This window comes from Brassica rapa, chromosome A06 (genome assembly GCF_000309985.2).
Source record: "Brassica rapa cultivar Chiifu-401-42 chromosome A06, CAAS_Brap_v3.01, whole genome shotgun sequence".
NCBI lineage: Eukaryota > Viridiplantae > Streptophyta > Magnoliopsida > Brassicales > Brassicaceae > Brassica > Brassica rapa.
Window position 1 is genome coordinate 4,059,769 of NC_024800.2, and position 15,461 is coordinate 4,075,229.

The following is a 15,461-nucleotide window of genomic DNA, read 5'->3' on the forward strand; positions in this document are numbered from 1 at the left end:
ATTTTTTTATGAGTGATATTTTTATTTGGACCATCATTTAAATTTTCTATTAAATGTATATCACTAATGCTAATATATATAATATTTTTAACTACTTTAATCATAATATCTTATATATCTTTTAATTTTTTAAAAAAAATTAAAATTCTGACAAATCTCTTGAAAACGATTATAATAAGATCTTAATTGTCATAAATTGAATATAAATATTTTCAACTAATTTTGTAATTAGTAATGAAATGTTACTAAAAGAATAAAATTATATCATATTTTATCAATTTTATAATAATATCTATCATTTTAAAATAAAAACGTTATATTGAACAAAATATGATAAAATTATTTTAAATTGATAAGTTAACATACTTTATTTTTATAAATATAAAATATTTACGCTAAAAATATAATATGTTGGTAGAACGGGTTAATATTAGTAAACTATATAATACATGTATAAAAATTTATCTTATCTTAAACTTTTTAATATACAGTAATTTATTATATAAAATTAATAAACATTAAAAATTACTAAAAAAATCTAGCGATTTGAATTACGGATCATGATTATAATAAATTAAAAACAAAATTGTTTTCATATATGTTGTTTCATGCATTAAAAAAATAGTTTAGTAATCAAACGCAAATTCAATAGGATAAATATATAATAAACAACATATATATGTGATGATTTTAATTTACAGCATGAAAACTATAAAATTATTATATTTGGCATAATTATACAAACATTTAAATATGTGAATAACATTAAAAATATATAATAATTATGTAAAACAAATATCTATATATATAAATGTGAAAATATATACCCGCACGGTTGTGCGGGTGGAAATCTAGTAATATATTATATAAGATTATTTTAGTTAAATAATTGTATTTTAGTTTTAACAAAAGCTAAAAGCACTGCAAATGAATATGTGGTTCGAAGTATCTTGGCAGTATTTGCAGCACCAGCAGTTCATTTAAATTTCACTCTTATTTTGTATAATACCTTATTGAGCCGAGAAAAAAAAAATACAAAAGCAGATATGTTACTCGAAATTAGAAACTGTAAACCAGTCTTTCTCGTGACTCAACTTTTATTTTTATTAATTATCTAACTAATATATGATATTATTTATGGGTTAGATTCAGTGGACAACGGATGCTTTAAAAAGTTTGTTAAGATATTCTCCTCTCTTCTTTTTTTTTTTTGACATCATATTCTCCTCTCTTCTTTACTTGTGTTTTTCAGATGTTATTTTTTTTTGTCTGAATACTGGGATAAAAACCTCACGTTGTGATTGCTCTTCGAAAAAGATCATCTTTTCAATATTTCTTGTACGTGAAGTACGTTTGAAAAGTTTTTTTCTCATTCTCTCTACAATTCATATTTTCACTATAGTAGACCCTCCATGTCAGTGCCATTAATCATTTCTAATCTATTTCGATAATAGTTTTTTTTTTTGACTAAAAGCTATTTCTAGGATTTCGGGTATCCTAACGGATCTATTCGGGTTTCAGATTTTCAGGGTTAAAGATTTCAGCCCCATTCGAATATTTCTAAATTTCGGTTTGGGTTCGGATCTTTGCGGGTTTGGTTTGGATTCGGATAACCCATTTATTTAAATTTTTTAAAATTCATTATATACTTTATATATCTCAAAATATATAAATAAAATAATATATTACATATAAATTTGAATAACATATATCAAAATACGTAAATTTAACATATAAATTGGGTTGGTTTGAATATTTGGATAGAAAATTTATATATATTTCAAGTATTTTTAGTGTTTTAGACATTTACTTTTGACTAATTGTATATATTTTCAAGAATTTTGGACAACTTAAATCTATCTTATAGATTTGGATGTCTTTTAATATACATTAAATCTAAAATAATTAATATATTTAGGTACATAAATATATTATAGATATATTCGGATACTCGAAATACTCATATTCGGATCGAGTTCGGTTTTGATTCTCTAGATACCAAAATTTTGTATTCCTTGGGATATTTAATCAATTTTGGTTCCGACTTGGTACTACTTTTTCGGATTCATATTTTTTGCGCAGCCCTAGCTATTTTGATAATAGGTTTTGTCTTTAGTGGTAGGAAAAGAATATCTGACTGAAATTTTGCATGGAAAAAATTATACTAAACATTTTAAATATAAGTGATAAGTTTACCATATTAATCAAATAAATTAGTTTGAATTATATGTATACCTTATTATACAATTACATTGCAATATGGTTGCTTTTGATAACACATATATTCACAAATATCAGAAGAAAACAAAACAAAAGTTTCGGGTCCACGGAGAGTGGTGGTTGCTATTTTCGTCAAAGGTTTCTATTTTGGGGGATTTCCCAAAATGGATAAAGTAAAATTTATAATGGTGCACAGACCCCATGGGTGTTAATGCCACTTAGATCAACGTTTACTTTCAAATGTTTCTAGTAGAAGGATCCGGAGGGACTTTCTGAGGCGAAACGAGATATATGACGAGTTTGAAAGATGCACTAAATGTTCGAGTTAGAAAGAAAGGAACCAAGAGTGTGATCACAGTTGCGGTTTTGCTACTCACTTTCTGCCCACTTTCAGCATGCGCACCGGTCTTGACAATTCATAGCCCTGACGGAGATATCATAGAGTGCATCAACACACTGGATCAGCCCTCTTTAAACAATCCTCTGTTGAAAAAACACGTTTTCCAGGTATGTTTTGCTTGTGTTTATAGCGAGGAGTCTTTTAAAGGCTTTTGTATTAGGCGAAACCTTAAAATCAAACACGAGGTGCTACACATTGTCAAGCTCAACTTCTTCACTGAATCACATATGTTTCAAACTTACAAACAATCCCAGTTCTGAAGACAAACTTTTACGCCAATGTTAATAATGGAACCTGCCACTTAATTAAATTTCAACCTTGCTAGGAATAATTTTGACACAGTCCCTTCTTCAACTTACTGAAACCGTCTTTGACTTATCTGTGACCCTTATTCAAACGTTTTTGTATCAGAAATGTTTTGAACTCCTCTTTGTATAGCTGTTACGAGAACAGAACAAGCCACTCAATTTGCCAGATAGACTTTTGACACAAACCCTGAATCCAAACAATCTGTAAACAACAAAACTCCACCAGAAGATTTGAAACCCAATGCTCGTTAACTTTATACTAGCTTCATACCATATGACCACTAATACGCATGTGGCACCTCTTCTCTAGCTTATTCTGATATCTTGTTATTTGTAAGAGTAGTATCGAATGTATATTCATTGTATTGTACAGAGACAAGTTATATACAAGAGGGGATACTAGGGTATAACATTAGTAGTTAATGCTAATATATATTGTAACCATATATGAAGATATTCCTAATCAATCATAATGATGATTGATCCTTAATATTATTTCCTTCAAATGTAGCATTCTTAACGACTTTCATGGAACTTCTTTAAGCTCCTAGTTATCTTGAGATGAGCCTGATTGATTGTCATGCTGAATGCATAACAAGTTTTGGACATTCCTGAAATGCTAACGATTGTGAAAACAGTACCGGTCTTATAACAGTTTTTGTTTTCTTTCGTAAACTCCATTTCATCATTTCAATCACCTTCATCTTCACAGCTATTGAGATTTTTGGCTTGGCCTCACTCACGGCCAGCTCTTCTCTGTTTTGTTCTCTTTGCTCTCTGTTTTTCTCTTTACTTGTGTTGTTTGTGTACATAACACAAGCTTTGGTTTATTCTTTCTTTACGCTCTAGCCTTTGTCATGATACAAAGATATAAACACTCTTGAAGCGAGAACTCGTTGGATGTTTACATTGTTAATCGTTCTTCAACTCTTTTCTATTAGCATTGGATACATTCTTACAAGTTACAGCACAATACACACATACTTATAGTAGTTTTATCAGATACTTACTACAGCTCAATTACTTGGGACTCTAGACTTAACAACTCACTTGTCTATACCTTTACTTTAGGCACTAGATTAAGGTTACAAGCAAAGATAAGCAACTTGTTTTAACCACTAGCACTCTTACCCACTATTACCAACTCTTAACTATTGTCTCAAGACAAGTTCACACACACTCGATATCAAAGTCGAGATCACACACACAATGTTAATAAGAACTCAACTATTATTGCTTTAGAAAATAATCTTAAAACTAAAGCTCACATCATAAGTTATACCACACATTGATATCTCCTTATATAACACTTTACTTATCTTTAACTCATTAGTAATAACACACTTAGATATTTCCTAATCCTTATAGATAATCATAACATAATAGGATTAGGTGACTTGCATCACAAGCTATTTCAAGCTTATCCAACATCTCTTTTCTCCAAATCCTCCATTCCAATGAAGTCTGGTTGTTCCTTGTTCCAACATTCTCACACTTAGATATTTCCAATGAATACAAAGCTATTTAAATCATTAAACATGATCGACACTATCGTATTCATCTTCACAGCTCAATACTCCACAATCCCTCTTGATACTTTCAAACCTTAGTTTAACTAATGACTTCACCAAAACCACACCGTTTAATGATTTGATGAGTGTTTGAAGTTGGTAACACGATTCGGATACAGAGAATTAATATTGTTGTCTCCAACACAGATAAAACATATATCATCTCAATAACCCCAAACTGGTTTGGGCTAAGAACAAATATCATGATTATCTTTTCATGTCTAACTCCATTTTTGTTGTCTTTACAGGATTACCCCAGCGGCATGACGAAAACAGAAGATGGAGGATTTGGCTGGCAAGTCTGGCATCGCAATGGAACAGCGTGCCCCCAAGGAACAGTTCCTGTACAAAGAGTTGAAGCTGAAGCTGAGCTTTCACAGGGGAAGTACGGCCCCCTGATTCCCGATGCCGCAGAAAGAGCCACAAAAGGACATCAGGCGAGTGTTTTTCATTCGGTTAGAATAGTGTGATTAGTTCAACATATATTACTATTCCCAACATGAATAAGAGTGTTTTTTGGTGAAAATAGTACGCTGTAGGGTTCGTGGAAGCAGATCTACCCATCTATGGAACCAAAGCCACTTTGAACGTCTGGAACCCCGTGGTGGAGTCAGCGGACGACTTCAGTCTGGCCCAAATCTGGGTAACGTCCGGGAATTACAAACACAACGACCTCAACACGCTTGAGACGGGTTGGCAGGTAACTTATCGAATATACAATTTATGTTGTTTCTGTAACTTTTAAAACACTTAAATACTGAAAGAGTGCTTGCTTTATTCAATGAAGAATGACGATATTAAATAGATCTTTACATGAAACAAATGACTGAGAAACTAACTAGTAGAAAAGCTCTAATAAACTGACTTGATCAGCTCAACTTATTGACTCCGAAAATGTAGGAAACAAACCAAAGACTCGTTAAACTTAACCGAGACTCGTTCAAATGACTTAATCATAGACTTTATTCTTCAATTTCATGTTACTTAGGTGTACCCGAACAAGTATGGCGATCGACAAGCTAGACTGTTCACATATTGGACGGTAAGTTTTCTCCTTTTTTTGCTTTCTAATACCTGAATGATTTGACGTGTAGTGTGCTTTTTATCTTTGGTCATACCTCATAAGTACGGTTTACAATGTTCATTAATTTAGTTTCAAAAGAAAGAAAAAGGTTAGCAAAGTTATTGGGCTTCTAGAATCATAGGAACCATGTGAAACGAGACATGTAAGAAGTAAGATAAAGAAATCAAGGGTAGTAAAAAACCATCTCGTTGTTTGAATACTGACATGAAATAGTCTGTGTAAATCTGAAACGTAACAACTAATACGATTTTATTTGGTTGAGTCTTTATAAATTTCAGATAGATGCATATATTAGCAGCGGGTGTTACAACCACTATTGCAAAGGGTTCGTACACGTCAACAGGCACGTCGTCCTAGGTGGAGCAATCACCGGGACTTCGACATTTGGGGGAGACCAGTTCGATATAACCTTGCAGATTTGGAAGGTCAGTTACTATTACAGTATTACTTATAAAGTCATTTTAAGAGTAACTGTTAACCAAAAAAAAACGAGTAACCAAATGCTCCCACATAATCTTTAATTGGGCACTTTGATACTCTGGGCTAGCATTCAGTGGTATCTTAGCTCCTCTGTAACGCCTCTCCTCCATGTCATTGACCTTCTCTATTGTGAACTTCGTGCCCATTTAATTCTCATTCCCCCCCCCCCCCCCCCCCCCCCCCCCCTCTTCTCCTTTCAACTCCCTCATATTCGATCCTATGACCATAACTTGGCTCGGCTACACCCCAATTCAGTTCATTCGTCTCTCTCTCTTACTTTCGAACACAGCCTACAACTGTGGTCTTACCATCTCCTTGGGGTTTTGGGACTTGGGAGGCACAAGTGAAGAAAAGGAGGGAAGGTGATGTGTGTTGACTTGCCGTCCACTTCTTCCCTCTCCTTTCTTTTGCCATCTCTAATGAAGTTCAACACCTTATTCGCTTGTGCCCCACGTCACTGCATCTTCATTAGGTATGGACATCAATATTGGGTCGGAACCATGGATCTCCTCCTAGCAACCACGCCTTCCTCCCCCTTGCTCTCTAAATACATGTGTCGCTGATCCAATTATGCCGGCCACTTACCTCAGATTAAAAGCCTTAACCCTAGTGGTCATAGGGTATGAGAGAGATCTTTGAGTTTGGCTGATCATAGGATATGCTTTTGATTTCGATTGGATTCAGAACATCTGGACGATCCTCCGCACCTCTTTTAGAGAGCATGATGAAGTAATGCTCTCTTTTGTGAGAATGAACTTGCGGTCAACAAGTTTGGATGTGGAGCTCCAGAAACTGAACTTCGTGTGTTATATCAAATGTCCCAGGTATTGGATCCAATACCTGCAATAGACAATCCATCTTCACCTTCCGTAACTTCATTTCCTCCAACATGTTATTTTACCTTCGCTTTCATCCCTGGATCATATGGAAACAAAACTTCTCTTTCCATTTTACTGTGGAAGAGGTGATCCTTAAAGCTTCCTTGGAAGCTCTCGTTCTTTTGCATGAAGCCCCAATTGTTGGTGAAATCTCCGGCCTTATAGAGCTCCTATTCTGTACTCTCGGTACTGGTTTATCTTGTTTCGTGTATGCTGCATGGAATGGGGGGGTGGATCTTTTCCAATCATGTGGATGGCAAGTTTGTCTCTTCTGCTCTTGTTGCAAGCTGCACTTAGTGTGGCAGTCACGTCTGGATTTCGAACATTGGGAGTGTTCTCCGACTCCAAGACCATTGTTATGCTGCTCAATTCGCGTATAACTCTTGAAGCTGATACCTTAGCTAACGCAACTCTCTTCAAGCTTTTAAAACTCGCCTATCTAGATTCTTTTGTTTATCATTTTAGTGAAGATTCGTTCAAACAACTATTCCTATTTGGTTTCCGTCTGTTATATTTGGTCATATTGAGGACAAATAGATCATTATTGATCACTGACCGGCAAGGGTTCATAATTTAACCCCCCCCCCCCCCCCCATATAGTTGATATTCCTTTTTAATACTCCTAGGCATGTATAATAAAGAATGCACTTTCAAGTTTGATTGTTATTATTACTGCTCTCATATATTTCATTGCATTTGATTTGGTTTAATGTTTGCTAACAATTAAAGAAACAAAATTTGCAGGATCCACTTTCAGGCCATTGGTGGTTGGGGATGGGCCTGAATGTTGTCCCGATCGGTTACTGGCCCGTCGAACTATTCACGACACTGTCGGCTCACGCCTCCAAAGTACAGTGGGGCGGGGAAGTTTTATATATCAACAGCACCGGGTGGGTTAACGTGTTATTTCCCCACGAGAACTATCGTATAGCATCAAATGTCCACGGAACTATGATCTCGTGCTATATATACATGAACTGAATATTACAAATGTATTTCTCTCCGAATTAAAAGTTACCATCTTATTTCTCCCCGATTCATTGATTTTGAACTTAATTATACATAAACCATGATTTTGATTGGTTTATTATTTACCAAACGACATAAACCAGTTAAGAACCTAACAAAAACCCAGTTTTAGTTAAACCAAACCATTTGACTCAAAAAGAAAAATAAACCAGACCCCACCCGATCCATTGTTCTCTTCTTCTTCACCCAAAGTTTCAATTGAAACAGAGAAGAGAACCTACTGTTGAGCTCATCGAGCCACCAACGTTCTCGAAGGTTGAGATGCGAGTGATGCCATAGACGATGAATGCTCCGACGGCTCTACGGTAATAGGCGGGAGTGACAGCGCGGAAGCGTTCTTGACCTACGGTCTCCCAAATCTGAGTTTTGACCTTTTTACCGGAGATGAGCATGCTCTGAGTCTGAAACTCGACGCCAATGATGGCTTTTGAGTTCGTGTTGAACTTGTTGCGAGCGTAGCGGGTGAGGAGATTGGATTTGCCGACGATAAAGTCTTCACCTCTCTCATTTTCCGACATATCTTCGCCTTAATTTCCTCTAACTTCTTCTGTGCTCTCTGTTCAAGAGATAGAAAAAGAGAGAGAGTGTGTGTGTGTATGGTTTAATTTGTCGGGTGAAGAAGAAGAGAACAATGGGTCAGATTGGGTCGGGTGGGGTCTGGTTTAATTTTTTTTTTGAGTTAAAAGTTCTGGTTTAATTAAAATTGAGTTTTTTGTTTGGTTTAGTTAGTTTATATGGTTTGATAAATAATAAACCAATCAAAATCATGTTTTATGTATAATTAAGGTCAAAATCAATAGTTCGGGGAGAAATAAGACTGTAACTCTTAATTTGGGGAGAAATACATTTGTAATATTCAGTTCATGTAAATATAGCATGAGGTCATAGTTTCGTGGACATCTGATGCTATACGATAGTTCTCGTGGAGAAATAGCACGTTAACCCGCACCGGGTTGAGCAATATTACGCAAATGGGTTCCGGAGCATTTCCACGCAAAGGATTCAGGAAAGCAGCATATGTCTGCAACATGCAGATTGCTGAGAAGAACCGGTCCTTTCTGCCGCCTCTAGACTTCCAGTTAGGAGCGATGCAGCCCGACTCGTACACGGCTGCGAAGACGCATGGTAGAGGGCCTAGTGGCTGCGGAAACCATTTTTACTACGGAGGGCCACGGCCAGGGCCACTACGATCATCCTCCTTTCGGAGTGATCCGTTAGCTATTCTATTTTTGTTTTTGGGCGTTTATGTTGTTGTCTAGTTATCATCTTGTAGCACAAGTCATATAATATATGTGTGTAGTACTTTAATCGTTTGTGTTGTAAAATATTAGTCTAGATACTGAGAACCCCTGTTTCGTCGATGCCGCCTGGGACTCCACAGCTAAGCGAGCGGGATCTGCATGGATCCTTAACAAACACCTCCCGCACCATGCCCGATCAGGTTCACAGATCTTCGACAACGTCAACTCTCCCCTTATGGCCGAATCACTCGCTCTCCGGAACGGCATTGAGGAATTGATCAAAGCGGGAGTACAATCCACAACTGTCTTCTCGGATTGCCAAACGCTCATCAGAGCTATCGTCAACAAGAGTCAGATCAAAGAGGTCTACGGCGTTCTCCAAGACATCGATCGCCTCTCTTCTCTCTTCGTCTCTATCGGGTTCCAGTTCATCCCTCGTTCTCAGAACAGGGAAACTGATTTCTTAGCAAAACAGGCCCTTCAGGCCCATGGCTGTTTAATTTCCTCTGTTTAAAACCTGCCTACGGGCCCAGCTCCTTTTTTCCGTTTTTTAATATGATAACCGTTGTTCAAAAAAAAAAAAAAGTTCTCTGTAAGCATAAATGAGAAAAGATTAGTTTGAAATGGTGTATGGAGACCTCTGATCTTGGGATTTTGATCTTCTCTGTAAGAAATGTAAAGAGTTGAAGTCTCTCTGATGTTTCGTATCTTAAGGTTCGTCTCAGAGCTTCTCTCTTTACTCTGTTTTAGTTATTCGAGTGGCATAAGTTGAAAACTTTGATACGTATGGGTGTAAAGTTTTTCTATCTTGGCTGTCATTTGGTTCAGATCACGAATGATTCAGTCCGCTCTATTGCTTTACTACCAAAGCTCGAGGTTTTATACATGGTAAGCTGCCCCTTGATAGATGATGCTTGGTTACAGTATCTTGAGAATGGTACTATTTTGAAGCTTTAATCAATTTAAGATTATTTATTAACTGGTAAGAACTATAAACAGGAGATTGATGTCACAAGCATGAGTTCGTCCAGCTTAATCTCCATACTCAAAGGCCATCCTGATCTTCAAAACCTTAAAGCTAGTCACTGTATATCCGTAAGTTCATAATCCATGCCTTAATTAGACTAATTGTCAGTGTTTTAGAAATTGGATGCAGCCATCTCTGCTGTTGTTCAGTCTTGTCTGAACTTGGAGAGTTTACAGTTAGAGTCTTGTCATTTGATAACAGAAAAAGGTCTTCAATCGTTCGGATGTTACTCCAAGCGTCTTTGAGAGCTCTATCTTACTGACTGTGATGGCGTTAATGATAGAGGTAAAGAGAAGATACATGTCAAATGAAACTCTAAATGTGTTTCTTGATCTTATCAGTTATGGTATTTTTCTTTGGCCACAGGGCTTGAGTAATGAGTATATCTCAAAATGTTCGCGTCTTCTAAGATTGAAACTTGGCCTCTGCGCAAATATCTCAGACAAAGGGATCTTTCATATCGGCTCCAAATGTTCGAAGCTTCTAGAACTTGATCTATACCGGTAATTAACATTCCTTGTAGAACAATGTTTGAGCTTATTCTTGATGGAAAGTGTTTTAATTTCGATTTTTGATTTTTGAGTGCAGCTGGGCTGGTTTTGGAGATGACGGTTTAGCAGCTATATCAAGAGGTTGCAAGAGCTTGAACCGGCTCATTCTATCCTGCTGCGGGTGAACTAACAGACGCTGGGGTTGAAAAAATATATCTAAAGGGCTGTTCGTTTGGTTGCCGCAGGTACCGGCGGCAGCGGCAGCGTCAACATTCTGCGTCAACTCTTGTTCGTTTCGTTGATGCAGCATGCGTCTGACGCCGCGTCCTGCGGCTGGGCTGACGCAGATAAAACCTGCGGTCGTCCTGCGGGTGAACTAACAGACGCTGGGGTTGAAAAAATACATCTAAAGCCCTGTTCGTTTGGTTGCCGCAGGTTTCGGCGGCAGCGGCAGCAGCGTCAATGAGGACAGTTGTTGTTCGTTTCGCAGACGCTGACGCTGCCGCTGCCGCTGCCGCATATCATATCGCGACCGCAGGTTTTATCGGCGTCAGCCGCAGGACGCAGCGTTCGGACGCTGCCGCTGCCGCCGGTTCCTGCGTCAACGAAACGAACAAGAGTTGACGCAGAATGTTGACGCTGCCGCTGCCGCCGGTACCTGCGGCAACCAAACGAACAGCCCTTAAGTCACCTTGAACTGCGAGGGGTAAAGAAAATAACTGGTACTGGTCTTGCTGCAATTACTCGCTGCTGCAAGAAACTAGCTTACTTGGACCTCAAGCTATGTGAGAATATCGATGACTCAGGCTTCAGGCGCTTGCGTACTTGTCAAGAAACCTAAACTGATTCGCTTTGGTTAATGGAAACATGTTTGATTCTTTGTGTTTGTGTTTTGGTTGGTGTGCTAAACTGATTTTTCGGACTCTTCTCCGCCGTTATCTCCCGTGGAGATCTTTTCCCGGCCGCTATCATCCCCGATGGACAATGAAGATGACATCGTCGACTGAGTCTTCTCCTTCGCCGGAGGAATCAGAGGAGTCCCGGATTAGATTTGTGAAACTGTGAAATCTTTTTACTATTCTGGGGATCCGTGTAATATCTCTCCGTTAACTTTACTTTTACCTTTGACGGTGTTTTCAATTGCACGTTGACTTAACGCCGTCAATTTATAGATGTCCTTCAATCTGCAGACCAGAATTAACACGCAGGGAGCTCGGGGTTTAGCTGTGGCGGAGATTGTTAAGAAGATTGCTTGTCGTTTGGAGTTGATGATGCTCCTGTTTTTGATGGGAAGACTCCTATGGAGGTTTCTGCGTCTGCTTTCTCAGACTACATGGGTAACACAATCACGGTATTGTTTTGCACTTTCATTCTCTCAGTATGTCTACTCCACTCTGGTTTCAGTTTCTGATTTTAGATCATGTGTGTTTACAGGGAATCACATTAGCGGTATGGGACCAGACGGGGAGCTCAGCTAAGGTATCCTTCTCACCAACTCGAGACGAATCTCTCTGGTGGGAACCCTCTTTGGGGACTTGGTGGACCACACGATGCTCCTGCCAGCCTCATTCCACTTCGTTCTTCTCAGCCGGTGGACTTGGTACTCGTCTCTTCTCACCTCCCATGCAGACCGTGTCCTCTCCGTTGCTTCATCAGCATTCAGCGGAAGTGGTGTGTGCTACCTCTCTTACACCAAGCTGAGTTAACAGCTGGATTCTACAGATCTAATGGACATGACAGGTACGATGCTTTCACAGTCTTTGTTCGGAACATGAACCAGGTCAAACTGTCCTCATATGATCAAGCAGTAGAGGATGAGGCTTAGACAGTGAGCTTAGGTTCAGGCACTGGTGTACATAGTTTGCAAACCGCTTGATGATGAGTATTCATGTTTGTACGTAAAAAGCAAACAAAGTCTCTTGTTATTTAGCATCCTCATGTTTGTAGGTAATGCTCTAAAATCAACTTCAAAAAGCTCTTTCAAATCTTTTTGTATCTCCTTACTTATACGGGAAGCAGAAATCTGATGAAATAATCTGGGAATTTTTGACTTTGGAATATGTTTCTTCAGATGTCCTGAGCTCCCTATGACTCTTTTTGCCTTCCAATACCATTGAATCCTCTCCTGTTATTGTTTACACCCTTGTCAATAACATCTTCACAGTTTTTCTCCAGCATATTGATTCCTATCCATCTTCAGATTCGGGTTTTATGAATTTTGACATTGGGTCTTCAGTAGAAAGATCAACCACATAGACTTGCTTTCTGGTTTGAGAATCTTCTCTTGCATCTGCATTATCATTGGTAACTCTTCTGTTTTTATATAGAACACTGCGGTTTCCAGCATCGTACCTTTCCCCACACTCGTTCCTCTTCTCACCAACCTTTACAAATGAGTAGTTTGTTGATACATTCGATCGGATCATTTCAACCCTTTAGATCGGAAGTGACTTAAATCACTGTGTTTCAGAAATTGAATTTGAATTTGTGTGTGTTTGATTTAAATTTTGTTGGTGGGATCTTATTAATAAAATTGACAAATCTGTAATACTTCAAAAAAACTATATCAGATCACATGATTGATGTTAAGAAGCCTGCTGAGAGATGACACAAAGGCCAACGTTTACTTCAGCTCATATGTACGCAAGAAGAAGAGCTTGATAGACATTGAACAAAGAACTACTATAGAATCAAGTGAATAGTAATTAAACATGGAGAAAGTTAAGTAAGTTTTTCAATCTAATCCAAAACCACTGCTCTTTTCCTAGGCACCGTCTCAAGATTCATGAACTTCCGCAGATTTGAACCCAACAAAACAAAAACATACATAAACCATGGATAAAGTCTTAAAAGTTATAAGGATTTTAGATCTTAAAGCAAGAACAAACCTTGGTATTGTAAATATCACGTCATCTCCATCATCAAAATCAAGTGGCACAAGTAATATAAACATATGTGTTTGCAATTTCCTACTTCAATCCGTTTTGTATAAGATGTACGGACATACATGATGCTCGTTTGTGTGTGTGTGTGTGTGTGTGTGTGTGTTGTAGAAGATTCAAACGAGAACAAGTTGTATTTTCGTTGACTAATTTAATGTATGCATTATAATAAAGTAGTATTTTGCAGTCATTGGTAATCATGCCAACTTACAAAAGTATAAATGAAGCTCTTAAATCATTTTATTATATTATTAAGTAGATGATGGATTGGCTACAAGTTACCACAACAACATCTTAAGGGAGCATTAGGAGAAGGAACTATACAAGTTCCGGTTTGAAACCTTTTACTAGTACAATCAAAAAAGCACATATGAGGTAAGTAGCTGTCCGAGCATAAAGTGTCAGTGCAGTAAGTATACTTGATTTTATCCTCGTGCTTCCCACCTACAAAAACCCACACAAAACATATACGATATCTGTTAATTCTTCAATTATTGTCTCTAAACCATCATGTCTAACTAAGCAAAATAACTACAGTAAAATTTCAATATACCTGAAACCAAAATGTTGGTGTTAAACATTGAAGCTGCTAATATCACAACAAGAAAAAAACCCACCAAATTTTGTGTGTTTGCCATATTTTTGACTTTTCATGTCTTGCAGAAAAGCTCTATTTATATAACTTTTAGTCTTGGGAAATCACAAATTTCCATTTCTGTTTTATTTTATTTATTGATCTTCCATATCGATACATGTAAATTAAGGATATCTATTATATATTTGACCAATTAAGTTATTTTGTAAATTTGGTCAAAGAAAATATATTGTTCAAATCATAATTTAATCACATGCAGTGACCTGAAAGTCATATGAGCTGTCAAGGAATATTGTTATTACCATATTCTGTACATGTCAATTATATGCGCTCTATTTATATGATTGATGATTGATTTTACCAAAAAAAAGAATTATACGATTGATTCTTTCTCAAAAAGAATTATATGATTGATTCTCTGTAATTACTGCAGTTAGGAAACCTACGCTACTTGCGGGAAAACTTCCTACGATAAGAATGTAAGTGGGCTAACGAATATTATTGGGCCTTACATGCCAAGATAATCATTTTGAATTTTCGTAGCATATGTTAAAAAGGTATTATAGTGAAATCTAGCTTCCTTATTTTCAAAACTAGGGATTAACCCGGGCTACGCCCGGGTATTTTTATTTTTTTCTAATTTAAGTTGTTAAATTATTTATATTTAGGTTATGATATATATATTTATATAAATGTTAAGATGCATGTCATAATTAAAACTTATTTTTAAATTTTAACACGTTAAATTAACATATTTTTTACTATTTAAATATTTTTTGTAATTTTGTTGGCTATCTAGTTATCATATTTAGCAAAACTATCTGTTGAGTGTTAACAAAAATGTTTTAGATATTAAATTAAACTGTTGAGTATTTTTGGATCGACCACATGCTCAACAATCAATCGATCCGTAAAAAGATGGTCGATCTCCTTGGCCAGGTAAGTACAATTTTAGCAAAAATATCTTTGATTTTCAGATATTAAGTATATAACTATTCTTTTTAATTATATTTTCTGATTAAATTATTGTATTATAATGTTTATGTAAATATTTTTTGTGATGTTTGAATTTGTGTTGTCCGTATACTTAACCTAGATGATATTGATGTTTAAGAATTTATTATTTTCTGGAAATAGAAAATAATGATATATCAAAACGTATCTAATACTTGTTAAATGATAGTATAATGTAAAT

The 15,461-nt window shown here is 36.6% G+C and overlaps 2 protein-coding genes and 1 long non-coding RNA gene across 9 annotated transcripts; 1 reads left to right on the top strand and 2 right to left on the bottom strand.

The window, feature by feature from the left end:
- Window positions 1-760: 760 nt before the first annotated feature.
- LOC103871825 lies at window positions 761-12,718 on the top strand. 6 transcript variants are annotated; one of them, XM_033273987.1, is made up of 11 exons: window positions 761-2,727; window positions 4,748-4,936; window positions 5,029-5,199; window positions 5,488-5,541; window positions 5,862-6,008; window positions 7,686-10,099; window positions 10,211-10,306; window positions 10,440-10,523; window positions 10,605-10,741; window positions 10,827-12,080; window positions 12,164-12,718. In XM_033273987.1, exons 1-6 carry the CDS (start codon window positions 2,512-2,514, stop codon window positions 7,920-7,922), a joined length of 1,014 nt encoding a protein of 337 aa, XP_033129878.1. In that variant the 5' UTR covers window positions 761-2,511; the 3' UTR covers window positions 7,923-10,099; window positions 10,211-10,306; window positions 10,440-10,523; window positions 10,605-10,741; window positions 10,827-12,080; window positions 12,164-12,718. The 6 variants fall into 6 exon arrangements, with proteins under 6 accessions (XP_033129878.1, XP_033129875.1, XP_033129877.1 ...); XM_033273984.1 differs by having other exon boundaries at window positions 7,686-10,306; XM_033273986.1 differs by having other exon boundaries at window positions 7,686-10,741; window positions 10,827-11,819; window positions 11,920-12,080.
- LOC103871824 (ras-related protein RABA5c-like) lies at window positions 8,165-8,488 on the bottom strand. Its single transcript, XM_009150127.3, has one exon. It carries the CDS (start codon window positions 8,486-8,488, stop codon window positions 8,165-8,167), a length of 324 nt encoding a protein of 107 aa, XP_009148375.1.
- LOC103871820 lies at window positions 11,618-14,853 on the bottom strand. Of its 2 annotated transcripts, none has more exons than XR_004448757.1 (3): window positions 14,225-14,853; window positions 11,725-14,115; window positions 11,618-11,651 (listed from the first exon to the last, which is right to left on the bottom strand). It is a non-coding gene; the product is annotated as an uncharacterized LOC103871820 (long non-coding RNA). The 2 variants fall into 2 exon arrangements; XR_633587.2 differs by lacking the exon at window positions 11,618-11,651 and having other exon boundaries at window positions 13,271-13,519; window positions 13,618-14,115; window positions 14,225-14,850.
- Window positions 14,854-15,461: the final 608 nt, after the last annotated feature.

Bases quoted from the DNA above. Each gene is read 5' to 3' on its own strand.
- LOC103871825 (XM_009150129.3), top strand. From the start codon at position 2,512: ATGACGAGTTTGAAAGATGCACTAAATGTTCGAGTTAGAAAGAAAGGA. The intron at 4,937-5,028 runs GCGAGTGTTTTT...TGGTGAAAATAG, and splicing joins GAGCCACAAAAGGACATCAG to TACGCTGTAGGGTTCGTGGA. The intron at 5,200-5,487 runs GTAACTTATCGA...CATGTTACTTAG, and splicing joins CGCTTGAGACGGGTTGGCAG to GTGTACCCGAACAAGTATGG.
- LOC103871824 (XM_009150127.3), bottom strand. From the start codon at position 8,488: ATGTCGGAAAATGAGAGAGGTGAAGACTTTATCGTCGGCAAATCCAAT.